This window comes from Cydia fagiglandana, chromosome 4 (assembly GCF_963556715.1).
Source record: "Cydia fagiglandana chromosome 4, ilCydFagi1.1, whole genome shotgun sequence".
NCBI lineage: Eukaryota > Metazoa > Arthropoda > Insecta > Lepidoptera > Tortricidae > Cydia > Cydia fagiglandana.
Genome location: NC_085935.1, coordinates 972449 through 989003, shown reverse-complemented (window position 1 = coordinate 989003; position 16555 = coordinate 972449). Strand labels below are relative to the sequence as shown.

The following is a 16555-nucleotide window of genomic DNA, read 5'->3' as shown; positions in this document are numbered from 1 at the left end:
ACGCGCGTCGAGCGATGAAAGAGCCATGCCGTTATCTCTTGTTGTTATTTGCACATAAACTTTTTATTTTGTAGTCCATTTGTGGTTGCAAGTAGGAGTAGGAACGTTGCAAACATGTAGACCTTATTTTGAGTTGAATTAGGTTCAAAATTGCTATAGTCGCACCAATAAAAGTCTGCAGCGGATTTGATAGCCCACGCAGTGTAAGTGTTATGTATACGTCATAATTTCATAGAAATTTGACGTTTAAAATGACACTTGCACTGCGTGGGCTACCAAAATCGCTGCAGACTTTTTACGGTCTATCTCTAAGCTAGTTTTTCTCGGTATGAATTTAGGTGTGACATTTATTTTGTTGTAATATAAATGTTAACAATGAAACTGACCTTCTCTCCTAGGCCTCCTCGTGGCTCTTCGTCGGCCTCTCTGCAGGTAGATCCCAGCAAATACCAGTACGTTCAAGGCGAGGAGGAAACAACCGGCACCGACTGTCACACCGAGCGCCACCGTGTAGCTGTGGACAAAAGTATAAATTAATATTGCGACTATCTGACAACAAAGATATATGTAACTCCATATACTCGTAAGATACGTAGAGTCTAAGGAAAAAACCTGACAAGAAGGAATTATGCTCGAATATATGGCGCCACATATTTGGCCTATAACCGCGTAGATGGCGTTGTCGACACCGTTTGATATTTAACAATTTTAACATATTTCTGTGAAAGAATATTATTTGTCAAAATCATAAGGCGTTCTAAAAAAAACGAAAAATAGAAATAAAAAATCATTTCTTATCCATATATAAGATACATTTTTTTTAAGTTTTATACATTTTTATTTTTAGTTTTAACCCTGTTTCGACAGTAAATTTACTGTGACTACAAAATTTACTATGACAATATTATAACTCTCTATATACTCTATTTACTTTGCTGACACGTTGTGTCATACATATCAAGCCGTTGATAATTCTTTTTTATTACTTTGATACCTAATTAGAAAACCCTAATCGTATTACCAGGGATAATCCCTCGCTTAGGCCAATCTAAAGCTGCTTAGGCCAAATTATATTTTGATGAAACTAATTAATTGAGTATTGAATTAAAGAAGTACATTTATAAAACATTACATTATGTTTTTATATTCGTTGACTTATTTTTTTCATTAGGAATTTAGTCACAAAATTACAATCGCATACTTTTTTGTATAGAGCTCCCAAATCTACCCTTAAAAATTTGGGAGGAGAGAACAAGAATTTAAAATGCTGAGTTTTGTTACAAGTTTACTACGAAAGGAAAAGAATATCATTATTGCATAGTGAAGTAGGTACAAACCAAAACTTATGAAAATAAAACAACCATAAAAATATGAACGGGAATCGAAATATCCATTAAACTCCTCGTTTTCAAGTTATAGCAAAACTAAAATCGACCCTCGCCATTAAAACTTATTAATGATCCCATAAAGCACAGAACTAACAACAACCTTTTAAAACTACAAAACTTTACGATTGTTAAACAAACCATACCAAATGCAACCTTAAAACAATGAGTTAAAGTTTAATTTCAAAAGGCATTATATTTTCACTTAAGTCCTTTCAATTGAAGGGCTTGTAAATCGCTGACAAAAATTACTCCAAATCCAGACGTAAAATGAGTGCATTACGGTTTAAAATCAAATGCACATCAAAGTACTTAATTCATATTAAATTGCCTGAGAAACAATGGATGAAATCCGCAATTACAAATTAATGACACAATAATTCCAGTTGACATTACCATTTTACGCTTTCCCGTTCCTGTTTTGCTCAATTGCCTGTTGCCTCCCTGTCACACTTACGTACGAATTACAAGTGCGACGGAGAGGCAACACGTGGAACGTGGTTCGCGGTAGGCACTCTGTTAAGCTCGGTTTTCAACAGGAAGCCAACACTCTAAACCGATTAGTGACGTTAATGGCGAATATTTAAGTAATTGTGAGAAATTTACAATTAAATCATTTTCAGTTGGTTTTGAAGACGGTAATTTAACGTTACGTCTTCTGAATTGTGAAATAAGACAGTGACCTTGAGATTCTTCATACCATCATAGCTTACGGCCTGATTCAAATTCGAAGATACGTCAAAAATTTGCTAAAGATACTACATGGATCGGATATGTTCAGTGTCAAAAGTAACGACGTAGCTATCTTAAAGTTCGAATTAGATCGTTAGACATCTATATAAAATCCAAATAAAATCCTATTAAAAGTTCACATAATTTTCGAACCCACCAAAAAATACGACCGGTATAAGTGAACAGTCGAACATACGAAATTTGTTATGAATTATGCGATCGACAACACAAACACAATTCTTCCTATTCGCGATTCCCATACAATATAGATTCCACACAACTGCAGTTTACTACATTCGTGATTCCACACAGTTGCTTTTTTTACGCAATCGAGTTTCTTCCTATTCGCGATTCTACACAATATTTTTTCAACGCAATCGCAGTTTACTACATTCGTGATTCCATAGGTACAAGCGTTATTTTAACGCAATCGCAGTTTACTACATTCGTAATTGCACTCAGTTGTTAGGTTGTCAGTTGAATAGGAAGAATCTCGATTGCGTAAAAAAAGCAACTGTGTGGAATCACGAATGTAGTAAACTGCAGTTGTGTGGAATCTATATTGTATGGGAATCGCGAATAGGAAGAATTGCGTTTGTGTTGTCGATCGCATAATTCTTTGTTATTACCTACCCAAGTTGAAATGGAGATGCTTTCTGAATCAGAATTGTTTATTGCACTCATATTAGTATACACTCTAAAAAAAATTTGGTTGGCCCTATCAATATCTTGATGGCCGTAATCAAGCATCTTGATTCCATACGAGCCTAACAAGAACTTAAACACATCAAACAAGGTAATTCTGATTGCTATTACTATTGTTAGGTAACTGAACCAATTAAGATCTTGTTCAATATTTACACGAAAAATAATTATGCTAACTAATTGATCCTAGTAAGATCAACTAAGGGCTTGATAATGAAAACAAACAAGTTAGTTTAACTAAGATGTAAATCAATGTTAACATGAAGAATTACTGTATTAACTATTTGACCCAAATAAGTTCAACTAAGAACATGATTACACCGACTTATGGCGTATTAGCCTGAACTAAGATATTGGTCAATTTGAATCTTAATTGTTTAATCATTTCAACTAAGATGTAAATCAATGTTAACATGAAGAATTACTGTATTAACTATTTGACCTAAATAAGTTCAACTAAGAACATGATTACATCGACTTATGCATCTTATTAGCCTGAACTAAGATATTGTTCAATTTGAATTTTAATTGTTTAATCATTTCAACTATGAAGCTTGTTTAGTACAATACCATTCTTGTTCAATTGTACTATGACTTACTTTGTCGCATTTACTAAAACATTTCTTTCGGATCTCTCGCCGTGCTGAATAATGCTGGGGGTCACTACTTATTCGTTTAAATTTTATAAATTTAAACGAATAAAATATAACAACAAAGAAAGGGATAAAACATAATTAAACTAAATCAAGCCCGTAAAGTTTTATAAAAAGGGGGTAAATGAATAAAACAAAATATATTATAATAGGATGTTATTTATTCATTTAGAAAGTAAACGTTTTGCATTTAAATTCAAATATCAAATATCAAATATCAACATTTATTCAGCAAATAGGCCACAAGGGCACTTTTACACGTCAACATTGAATTTACATAAAAGCAAAAATAATAACATCAACAATTTTATAAATTAAAACTAACAATTCAATCTAACGTATTACAATTACTAAGAGATGTATATGGTCTCTTAATGTCGAATTACATACAAAATACAGATAAAAAAACACACACAAAAAATCTATAATATTTAGAGGTGTAAATGTCTCTAGGTGTCAGAACTATAAGATTATATAGTTTATCAAGTTATCCTTAGAGATGTATAGGGTCTCCAAGAGTCAATATCCTGTATAATTAATACATTCATTAAAAGAAAAGAAACATACGAGAACAGAATGAGGCGTCTCACTGTAATTAATTAATAAAAGTTACTAAGTATAATAGCTCGTGTTAGCTTAACAGACCAGTCTCCACAAACAGCACCCGTTCACGAGTATGACGCGTATCTCAGCCATCGCCTCCCTCAACCTTCATTCGGGAAAGTGGCGACCCGATCAACAACGCCACCGTAAGCAAAGACTTTTAAGCGAGCATGACATGTTCAAGCTACCGGCCTATATTAATATTAAAATAGTAATAAAATGTAGCTGTAAGACACGGCATTTTGTGCTCATATGTTACATAAAAAGACAGTAATATAGCTTCACATAATTACTAGCCTAAGTTGACTTAGAGATGTAAAGGTCTCTAAGTGTCAGAAACATTAAAAATATAGGTAAGTATGTACAATCAAAAATAAAAATCAAATAAATAAATATGTACTTAGAGATGTATAAGGTCTCCAAGTGTCCAAAACTAAAATTAAATTAAACAATATAATCAAGCGAGAACATCATTGTCTCATGTGTCAATTCTACTGGACACTAGCATATTTAATTCAGTGTAAAAAAAAAAACAATATTTATTTAATTCTTATTATACTAATGAAACCAATCAAGCTACCGGCTTAAAAGCATCTCTATCGTTTATAAAATCATTTACAGTGTAGTACGCCTTACATAACAAGGAGTGCTTAATGTGCGACTTAAATTTGTGAAGTGGTAAATTCACTACATCAGTGGGGACTTTGTTATAAAAACGTGTACAGTTCCCGACGAAAGACGTACTAACCTTACGGAGGCGGTGGGCGGGCACGGCAAGTTTATGTTTGTTTCTAGTGTTATAGTTATGGATATCACTGTTAACCTTGAATTCGTGGATGTTTTTCCGAACATACATAATATTCTCTAGTATGTATTGAGATGCAACGGTAAGAATGTTAACTTCTTTGAATTTCTCTCTTAGGGATACTCGAGCGCCCAGTCCATAGATGGAACGTACAGCTCGTTTTTGCAGCACAAATATTGTCTGAATATCTGCCGCTTTTCCCCACAACAGAATTCCATAAGACATAACACTATGGAAGTAACTATAGTATACCAGCCTGGCCGTCTCTACGTTTGTCAGCTGTTTGATTCTCCTCACTGCATAGGCTGCTGAACTAAGTTTTCCGGCTAGAGTGCCTATATGTGCATGCCATTGCAGTTTGGAGTCTAAAGTGACTCCCAGGAAAACAGTTCGGTCCTCAAATTCCAGCGTATCACCTTTTATTTTAATCTTGCCGTTATTTACCTGCTTGACGTTAGGTAGCGTAAACTTGATGCATTTGGTTTTCTTGGCGTTCAAAAGCAAATTGTTTGCCGTAAACCAGTTTACAATGGTAGATAGCGCGTCATTAATGCTCTCGAAGCTATTTTCCTTTCTGTCCACTTTAAATATAAGGGAAGTGTCATCTGCAAATAACACTATATCATGTCTATCTTGCACAACTTTTGGTAAGTCATTAATGTATACCAAAAACAGGAAGGGACCAAGAATTGAACCTTGAGGCACTCCGAGGGCTACCGGGGACCCCGCCGATTGAGTTCCATTAATAACTACTCGCTGAGTTCTATCCGAAAGGTACGATGAGACCAGGTCAAGGGCACTAGCTTTTATCCCATAGCGGCTTAATTTTCTCTTTAAATTTTCGTGATCAACGCAATCAAATGCCTTTGACAGATCACAGAAAATTCCAACAGCATCTTGAGCTTTTTCCCAAGCATCAAAGATGTGTTTTAGAAGTACCGCACCGGCGTCAGTAGTTGATCGACCTTTGGTGAAACCAAATTGATTGCTATCAAGCAGTTTGTTTCTGTTGAAATGTGACAATAGTTGATTCAGAATAAGTTTCTCGAACACTTTGCTTAATGCCGGTAGTATTGAAATCGGTCTAAAGTTCGTGGGATCTGTTCTCGTTCCTGATTTAAACAGAGGGATAATTTTGCTATGTTTCATAATATCTGGAAAAATTCCAGCATCAATGCATCTGTTGAAAATCTCAGCTAAGTATGGTGTAATTGACTCAATGATGGAATCTAATACTTTGACAGACAGGCCCCAAAGATCTTCTGTTTTCTTTAAATTTAAAGACCTAAAAGTCTTAAGAACTATATTCGATGAGACATACGAAAATTTGAAGATTTCTGTACATTCTGCCACATTTGTCTTCAAAATTTCTTCAGCGACGTCTGGCGATGAATTAAGGGATCTTGTTGTTTCTACCGGGATATTCGAGAAAAACCGCTCAAAATGATCTGCTACTTCACGGTCGGAACTTACTAAAGTGTCAGCAATTCGTAGGTTGTAGTGCGGATCCTTCAGTTTACGTTTTCCAGTTTCATTACTGATAACTTGCCATACAGTTTTGACTTTATCGCTGGAATTTAGGATCTTTTTCGACAAATAATCGGCTTTAGCGGCGACACACAACATTTTAAAAGATTTAGAATAATTTTTGACGTACTCTAGAAATTCCGGGCTTTTATCAGTTGCCTTTAAATCATATAAGTCGTAGAGCCGGCGTCTTTTCTCGTGAATATCCGGTGTAGCCCAGTCGCTAAATTTAGTCTTAGCCTTGCCTTGCACCTTTTTCTGAATGAAACAGGCATCAAATTCCTTTTTAATACAATTAAACAACTCGGAACTCAAACAGTCAGGGTTTTCCTGGGTACATGAAAGACAACATAATTGTTTAGTAATATTACGATTGAATAAACCTAGGCGACTTTCGGAAATCGGCCTGCACAAAGTATCTTGAGGAATTTCTTCAGTTTTCCCGCTGAAAGAAGCTTTTAGTCCACAGTGGTCAGAACTTAGGTTGTTAATAACAGATTTACTAATCGCGTCATTATTACTAAAGATGTTATCTATACATGTAGCACTGGTTGCTGTGACTCGAGTGGGTTCACAAAATAAATTGACTAAATTGAAGGATTTAAAAGTATTTAGTAACCTTCCACATAATGGCGAATTTTCTAGCAAATTAATATTGAAATCACCACATACAATTATTTTTTTATGACTTCCAAAAACACTACTAAGTACTTCATCTATGACCGATTCGAATAAGTTATAGTCTGCCGATGGGGGCCTGTACACGCATATAATTATAAATTGTTCCAATTCAACACAAGAAAGTTCTATAAGGCGTTCCACTGACATGTCAACAATGTCTTTACGCTCCTTACTTTTTAAATTATGTTTTACCATTATCAATGACCCGCCGCGATTGCAAGATCTCCTAAAAAATGAACTTACTATACTATGATTATTGAAATTAAACATAAATTCATGATCTTTAAGCCAGTGCTCAGTTATACAGAGAATGTCAATATTCGAGTACTGTATAAACAAATCAATTTCGTGTTCCTTACAGGTAAATCCTTGGATATTTTGATGAACTAAGTTCAATAAATTGGTTCACACGCACGGATCCGTGTCTAAGCATACGAGGGGTTAACACTCGTTGGTCCAATCACGTTCACACTTGTTGGTCTATCCAAGCACACTACACTCACAGTGTCACTACACGAGTTTGATTCGGATGTCACTGGTTGTTTTTTAGTCAAACAAATCACAAGATTCCACACATTTGACAGTTTAAAAACCCATTTTCACGATTAAAATTGTTGTATTTGTGAATTAAGGCTTCTCTTACCAATCTTGGTATATAGTGGCGTGCTGTCGAAATGACCTTGGGACTATGCAGCTCGATCCAGTGACTTATACCCGACTCAAGGTGACTCTGAGCAATAGCTGACTTGCGAGCGCCGTTGTTCTTGACCGCAGCGATGTGGTCTTTAATTCTGCAGGCAATAGTGCGTTTGGTATGCCCACTGTACGAACTACCACAACTGCAATCAACTTTGTACACACCAGGTTTTTCCAGAGGAATAAGTAATTGAATGAGCTTAACGCAACTGCGTGCTACAGAGACTGACTGCTCGGTCGCACGCGCCACGAGAGGGGCGCAGGCGGGGCGGAGAGCGGGTGTACAGGCGATCCTCCTACTTATCTCTTGATTGATCGGATTAACCGATTATTTAATTTAATTATTAAGAAAATCGATTTAACAAATAATTCTTAGTAGAATGGAATATTAGTTTCGTAATCAATACAATAACTTGATCATAATGGGATTGAGTGTTTTATCTTCATTGTTCTAAATATTATATGTTTAGTTGATTCAACTAGCAAATCTTATGTAAATCAACAAAGACAAAATAATCAAATAAACTATTAAAATGTTCATAACTATTAACATATTTATCTGTTTTAATTAAATTGTTAAGGATTGAATTAACCTACGTTACATAATTATGCCAACAAGTTAATAATAGATGCAAAGTATACAATTGTTAGGATTAATAACATACCTACTTTATTAGTTCAATCACAGATACACTTATTGTTTTAAGTAATCAGCTTTCTTTGAGTTATATAAGATCGTTATTGTTGTAATTAACTTAACGTCAACTAAGAGAAAACTGCTCTTAGTTGGTCTTCATTTTTTAGAGTGTACAGTTCTTAAAAACTACTCGTACAGTTCCACATGAACCCTGTAAGGGTATTATTAGCTTTAATCAATACGTGTTTAAAAATATCTGTTATTCCGTTAAATTAAAAAAAATGCTACCCACGTATAACCTATTATTTTCGGACCGCTAGGCTCAAATGGCCGACTGGGCCGGTTACGTCTACCGCATGCATCCGGAGAGGTGGGCTAGCTTAGCCACCAAGTGGATGCCGGTAGAGGGACGTGGCCGCGGCAGGCCCAAACGGAGATGGCGGGATGACCTGGACAGCTTCCTGAACAACACAATCAAATCGGGAGTCGTGGAAATAAAGGGGAGAGGCCTATGCCTAGCAATGGGACACTCAGAGGCTAGGAAAAAAGGTGTAAATAAAAAAACAATATCATTCCTCTGTCATACACAATGTGGAGTAAGCGACCTTTTTCTAATTAATGTTCCTGATAAACTCTAATAAACAGTTAATAAACAAAGAGTAATTAAAACCTGCTTATCTCCCTAAGTACATAATGGGATGTGACCCTTACGTAACCTGGTTACGTTGTGTGTGCTTATGTGGCCACTAATGCGGACGGACCTTTTGTCCGAAATCGTATACTAATGCGCCATTTCCCGTATTTTTCCTTAACTGCCATTATTCTTAGTGTGTTTAGGGTTCCGTTAAAAGACAACGGAACCTTGTAGAAGTAGTTCATAATTGTTTTTCATCGTGTTTTCTCGGAAACGTTCGTATTTGTCGGGTTCCTTCAGTCAACCTCAGTACTTTTTGTACCGAGACTGACTGAAATAGCAAGACACGTTCGTACGTTTCCGTGAAAATACGATGGAAAATAATTATGGTAGTGCATAATCTGTAGTTTCATCACGGTCAGCTATTGGTCATTTTATTTTATTTTTACCTACTTAACTACAAATGACAAAATAATAGCATAGGTTAGGTAAGCAACTACGGTTCTTGCATTGCATGCGAATACCTATGAAATGACCACTAGTTAGAGTCAGACCAAGAAAAGTTTGCAGCGGATTTGACAGCCCACGCAGTGCACGTGTTATTTTAAACGTCAAACTTCTATGAAATTATGGCGTATAAATAATACACTGCGTGGGCTATCAACTCCGCTGCAGACTTTTCTTGGTCCGACTCTATCCCATTGTTAGTATGTAAAAGTGGCTAATTACAATATTTGCTCCCTAACTAGCCAGATGTGACCTCTATGAGATCAGAAGTGACCCGTAGTAACCAGATTACAGCAATACCGCTAATGTACGGAACCTTTGTCCGCAATCGTCTGTAATGCGCCATTCCTTTCCCCATCTGCGGGGCTCTGATAGTGGTAATGGATGGCGGGGGACGTAGTCAAATAAATACAGTAGGACTCCACGGACTTTGACAGTAGGTTAATAAATAAACCTACACTACAGACTCCGTTGGTTGGGCTACTTTGAGACAATGGTTGAAGATCGGAACGTGAAAAGACCATACCTCGGCCGTCCAACAGGAAGACGTCCTATCGGAAGCCCCAGATATCGCTGGTGCGACATGGTGGAGGCAGATCTGCGCGAACTTTGAGTCAAAAATTGGCGAGAGGTCGCACAGGACCGAGAAAAGTGGCGCTGTCTTGTGTCGGAGGCCAAGTCTCATATTGGGTCGCAGAGCCAACGGAGTAAGTAAGTAAATACATATTTAAATGAATATTACCCTCCTAAAGCTGACGGTCCTATTTATAGTAATTCTTCAGTTCCATGTTTAAATTATTTTCAACTGAAACAGAGTTTGTGTTGTTTGCATTTGTTTTGTTATAACTATAATGCTAATGTCCTTATCTGTAAGCTAAAATTTCACTAGCAAATTTTAACCTATAGATTCAGTCTTACTCATCGAAAATAGAACACACGATTGAAGTGCCGTATATGGGAAATATAATATATCCCTAAGCCTGGTAAAGGGCTTTACCAGGCTGACAGTTCAAAAATGACTATCGAATGTCAGCCTTACTGATCGAAAATAGAACACATGTTTGAAGTGCTGTATATGGGAAATATATATCCCTAAGCCTGGTAAAGGGCTTTACCAGGCTGACAGTTCAAAAATGACTATCGAATGTCAGCCTTACTGATCGAAAACAGAACACACGTTTGAAGTGCCGTATGTGGAAAATAGATATCCCTAAGCCTGGTGAAGGGTTAATAAAAGTGCGTGCCCTCAGTTACTTTCCTCGTTTCACTATGGCAGCTTCCGAATGAATTAACCGGAGTTTGCAGTAACGGAATTAACGGATGAATAATGAGCGTTATTTCTCCAACAACGCTGTTTTGATGCTTTTTATCTTTCATCTACGTGAGAAATGAGTCTGAACGTAGGGTTTTAAATTTGTCGCCCAAGGGAGATATGACGCGATTTATACTGTACATTATGGTGATGTAAATTATGCTTTTGAATATTCAGTAAAGCTAACAGATTTGTGAGACAGGGGTCGAAAAACAACCAAAAAATAACGTACTTAAGCAGGTAAGTATAGTAGAACTGTGAAAATGTCGCCCGTGGTATTTCTAAACCGATACGAACTTCAATAAAAGAGCATACCTACTCCCATAGTAAAAGTCGACGATGCACTTGCAATCGTAAATATTTATAGAAAGTGAGTGAATGTGTATCCCTGGTAATTAATTATTCTTATTTAGTCGTACTTTGTGGTGAAGACAGAGAGAGCGTCGGTTTCGCAATCGGCCTCTGGACTCTCGTCGGCCTCTAAGCGAAAAAATTTCCAAGATGGTCCAAAACCTCTTACACTTTGGTACTTACCTATAATAATGCGTGTCCATGGTAGTTAACGAGTCTTCTTTCGGCGTGGGTTGCGGTGAAGGTAGTGACAGCGCCGGCCTCGGCGAGGGTGAGGGCTCGCATTCGGCCTCTGACGTCTCTTCGGCCTCTGTGCTGTCTTCGTCGTCTAGGGCTGCTGTTGTGTAGAGTTCCGGGAAGATTTCACCTGAAAGAAAATGGTTGTAAGTACGCAAGTCATACAAAATAACTATAGAAACCTAAAAAGGGGCAAGTCAGTTTAAAAAAGGGGCAAATCGCTTTCGTAACGAGGTCGAAATGTATGAATTAATTCTGAGGAAGTCTGGCAACAATGCGTCTGCACAATGACGCCATGCTATTGTGCAGTGGCACACTTTAGCGGCGAAATTACTAGACGTATGGACAGAAAGAAAGACATACAGACAGATAAACATACAAAATGACTATGAAGCCCTAAAAAAGGGGCAAGTCAATTTAAAAAAGGGGCAAGTCGCTTTCGTAACGAGGTCGAGACGTATGAATTAATTCTGCGGAAGTCTGGCAACAATGCGCGCGCACAATGACGCCTTGCTATTGTGCAGTGGCACACTTTAGTGGCGAAATTACTAGACATACGGACAGACAGACAGATAAACATACATAATGACTATGAAGCCCTAAAAAAAGAGCAAGTTGGTTTAAAAAAGGGGCAAATCGCTTTCGTAATGAGATCGAGACGTATGAATTAATTCTGCGGAAGTCTGGCAACAATGCGCGCGCACAATGACGCCGTGCTATTGTGCAGTGGCGCACTTTAGCGGCGAAATTGTTGGACGTCAACAATGAAGTTACGTAACTAGATAGATAAGGTGCAATGGGGTTATGTCGTTAATGAGGTAAAGTTCGAAAGGAGAATGGGCCTAATATTTGATAAACATGTTACAACCCCTTGAGTCTCACTGTCATAATAAAACACGAATTACTGTAACATCTCAAAACAATTTTGGGAGATTTCAAGTTTTAACGTTACCAATAATGTATAGGGATGAAAATAAAACTCTCTTTGATATGATATCATATTGTAAAACTTAAGTCAATACTAAACCGGCAATAACTGTATAAATATTTTAAATTTAAACTAAAATTTATAACTAAACTAACTGTGTGTAAAATTATTCATACTGTTATAAACATGACACCTAACAAACGTATAGAGTATATATCCGTTGTAGAGAAATCGTTGCTTGTGACTTTCGCAATCACATTCTCCACTCACCCCAAAACATCTTAACCCCAACGCACCTCACAGCCACCTAGATAGGTATCGGAAACTTTTGGTAAATATCGTAGAACAAAAGCTTGCTTTGTGCGCCATTACGGCGCGTCCACAATGGCGCGCTTTGTTTGCGTTCGTTCTTCGCGCGCTCATTACGGCGCCATTCCTGAACGGACGGAGATAATTAATATCATTCACCCTTACCATAAGACCATGGCCTGCGCTGGTGAATGATCCAAAATGACGTTTAAGGTACCATTCAGATTCAGAAAACACCAGCATTAATAGCGTAAAAGCATTAATTGCGTAGCGTAGCTGTAATAGAGTAAGCGCCATATTTAATTACACAAACGGGTCTACATAGGTACACGAGGATTTCATAGTTTTTACATTTCAAGGTAAAAACAATGAAATTATATCGCGGTAGACCCGTTTGTGTAATCACGAGTAAATATGTGTACAAAACGCGAGAGATTAAAGTGTTACATGGCGTAAGCGCCAATCGCTATTAAGCCGTTTCGTACATAGGTAGGTATGCCATTTTGAAATGAGACCAGAGCGTAACTAAAAGGCGTATTATGATTTTAATGAATGAATGAATGAATTTATAAGTAATGAATTAGATCTTGTAGTAACAATAAATACTCTTTGTATGAGTAGGATTAGCCTATGGCCTTTTGTGACAGTTGTCAATGTTTGAAGTGTTTCAGTTTAGTTTTATGTTTCTTGCGAAATAAAAGTTCTTGTGTTTTGCATGATGGAGTATTAATTAATTACCCATCCACAAAAGTACAAATACAACAATCTGGCTACGAACAACGTGTGTTAACATAAATAATAGTTAAAAGTGAATGTGTTGAATTTCGAGTGTGTAGTTTTCAGGTTATGAAAAAAACAAACGACAAACGGTAATAGGCGAATTTATAAAATCCGGAAAAAAGCCTAGATCCAAACAAAAAAGAAAGAGGAATATCGATATTGCACTGCAGAAAAACACGCAAATTATAAGATGTACTTGATTTCGAACTTGGAAGTTTTTACCGGAGGCAACTGGAATGCATACAAAGAACAACTGGAGTGTTTCTTCATTTTAAATGACATTGATGCCAGTAAGAAAACACCACTACTTATCACAAAGCTTGGAGCGAGTGTCTACGAGCTTCTTACAATTATATGCACTCCAGATTCACCAGTGACTCTTACATATGAGCAAATTTGTGAAAAATTAGAGAAACATTACCACCCTGTTAAAAATTATGCACTGGAGCAAGCTGAATTCAGAAAGAGAAACCAGAAAAAAGGCGAAAATTTAGATAAATACATACTTGAACTAAAGAAGTTGTCCAAAAATTTTAATTTTAAAAATCTCAATGAAGAGCTCAAAGAACGGCTTTTAAATAGCACTTTGTATGAAGCAGTGAAGTTTGAATTGCTTAAACACGCAGACCTACCATTGGAAAACTTATTGGAAATTGGAAAAACTGTAGAGACCGCATATAATTTAACCTACAAGAGTCAAGAAAAAGAGACCCAATCACAAATGTTCAAGATAGAAAGGGACGGAGGCTATGGTCCGCGACATGAGGAGACCAAATTTAAACCACAGGCAAGAGAAAGCGCTGGAGTTTGTTTTTGTTGCGGAAAACAGGGGCACATGAGAGCTGAATGCACTTTGCGAGGGAAATTCTGTAGCGAATGTGGTATGAAGGGTCACATTTTCAAAATGTGTAACGGAAATAAAGGTAATTGGAGGATGAAAACCTTAAATATGGCTGATGAGGTAACGACTTATAATTCAACTGTTTATGAGGAAAAGTGTGACCAGAAAAATGACACTCCAGGACCGGAGCTCTATGACATGTTTTGTATTAGTGAACAAGAGAAGATTCCATCGTCAAAGTTATGTATGAAAGTGAGTGGCAATTTGTTGGAGTTTGAAGTTGATACCGGACCAGATGTAAGCACCATTACATGTTCTAATAAGGAGCAATATTTCCCAAATTTAGAAATAAAGCGACCAATTGTAAGTTCTACAAAATTTGACCAATCAACCTCAACGCCATTGCGTGCTTTGGAAGAGTTGAGTTTTTCGTATGAAACGATAAATGTAGAAAAACAAATATTTTATATGGTAAAGGATGGATTACCAAGAATTATGGGAAAAAAATGGCTCTCTGTACTTAAACTTTGTCTTTACTATATCATATTGTGTAACATCATTCAATTCTGTAGAGATGTATGGCCTGATAGGAATAATTTAAGACGAGAATATGATTGTTATTTTTCTAGAAAAAACGAAATTACCACGGACCAGGAACCTGAAGAAATAATGAAATATAGTAATGATAGTGAACTATTTCTGTACGGGGAGAAGGTTATGGCAAGGAACTACCACAAAAATAAAAAGAAGTGGTTGCTCAGTGTCATCACAAATGTTATTGTACCCGGTGTGACTTATGAGGTCGAAGTGGAGGGGCAAAGTTGGAAAAACGGCGTACCAATCGGCTAGTAAAATGTAGCCAGCTTTTAGAACAGTTATATTTACTTAAACATTTATTAACTATGTGGGGGAGAGTGTAGTAACAATAAATACTCTTTGTATGAGTAGGATTAGCCTATGGCCTTTTGTGACAGTTGTCAATGTTTGAAGTGTTTCAGTTTAGTTTTATGTTTCTTGCGAAATAAAAGTTCTTGTGTTTTGCATGATGGAGTATTAATTAATTACTCATCCACAAAAGTACAAATACAACAGATCTGAATACGTTATTTGTCAGTGTCAAAACTGACGTTTCTGCTTGAAGAAATGTCAGTTTTGATACTGCCAGACCTAATCCATAACAAATGTAGATCTAATTCATAATCTGTTATTAAAATCAAAATACGCTTGATTGTTTGGGGACGGCTTTTTGGCGGCGGTATCGACTGGTGCGAGCGTGACGTACTGTGAGTTTACGCAGTCACTAGCCAAAACAGTCGTAATATCATGGTACAGGGCCCTTTGCCCGCATTGAGGTTTATTCGATGTGATAACAGAACAGGCCATGATGTTTGGAAGTTGGAAAAGTCAAAGTTTTGTCTCAGGGTGAGCTCACATTTAGATTAGGGAATCGAGAGTCACAGAAATAATTGCTAGTAAATTCAGACAGCTTGATGATAGCAAACTTTCATTCATTAATTTTTCTGGAAATAAAACGCCGCTCAAATTCGATACAAGCATAATTTTATCGTGTGCTTTAATTATAAGAATATTCTTAAGTTTAACCTTAGGAGTAAAAAACACAAATGATAAAAAAACTCGATCTGTGTAAAAAATTGCTGTCCCGGCACACGTCCATATGTCGTTTCTTCTTTAATTTATAAAAATATTTGGCCTATATTTGGCTTACCTATCTGACTTACCTCATGCTCATAATGCGTCTTCTCAAAATTTAATTTGCCCCTTACATCTATCACTAGATACAATACTATAATCTTAAAATCAACATCCATACGTTGTTGTATTGGTTTATTTTCGTCAAGGGATGGGAATATCCATGGAATATCCCCTGGAAGTCTCGAGTATCACTTTACTTTCACCCCGACATTAGTATCACTTACAGAGGGACATAGGGATCAGCAGATTGACAGCTATCGATACAACTGTGCAATGTGAGCAGGGTTTCTTTTGTTTATCACTTACACTGCGTAGCTACATTACTTATACGGTAATAACGGTACGGTACGGTTAAAAATAGAAAAAAGCCCCTACGCTTTTTTGGCATAATGCCAAAATTATTTTATGTCAATAATGCAATTTACATAATTTTTTAAAAGTGCTGATTCTATTCCAACCGGGCTATGGTAATAATGTTTCATTCAAAAGTTATTTCGAACATATTCTTTACTGCGTGAG

General features: G+C 36.7%; 1 protein-coding gene across 1 annotated transcript in view; it reads right to left on the bottom strand.

Moving 5' to 3' along the window:
• The window catches only part of LOC134663419 (neuroligin-4, X-linked-like), a 280075-nt gene that overhangs the window by 8377 nt on the left and 255143 nt on the right, over window positions 1–16555 (bottom strand). Inside the window, exons 12-13 of the mRNA XM_063519789.1 lie at window positions 11412–11595; window positions 387–514 (exon numbers count right to left, since the gene is read on the bottom strand). Of these exons, the coding sequence (XP_063375859.1) occupies window positions 387–514; window positions 11412–11595 (312 nt within the window). The remainder of the gene's footprint in view (window positions 1–386; window positions 515–11411; window positions 11596–16555) is intronic.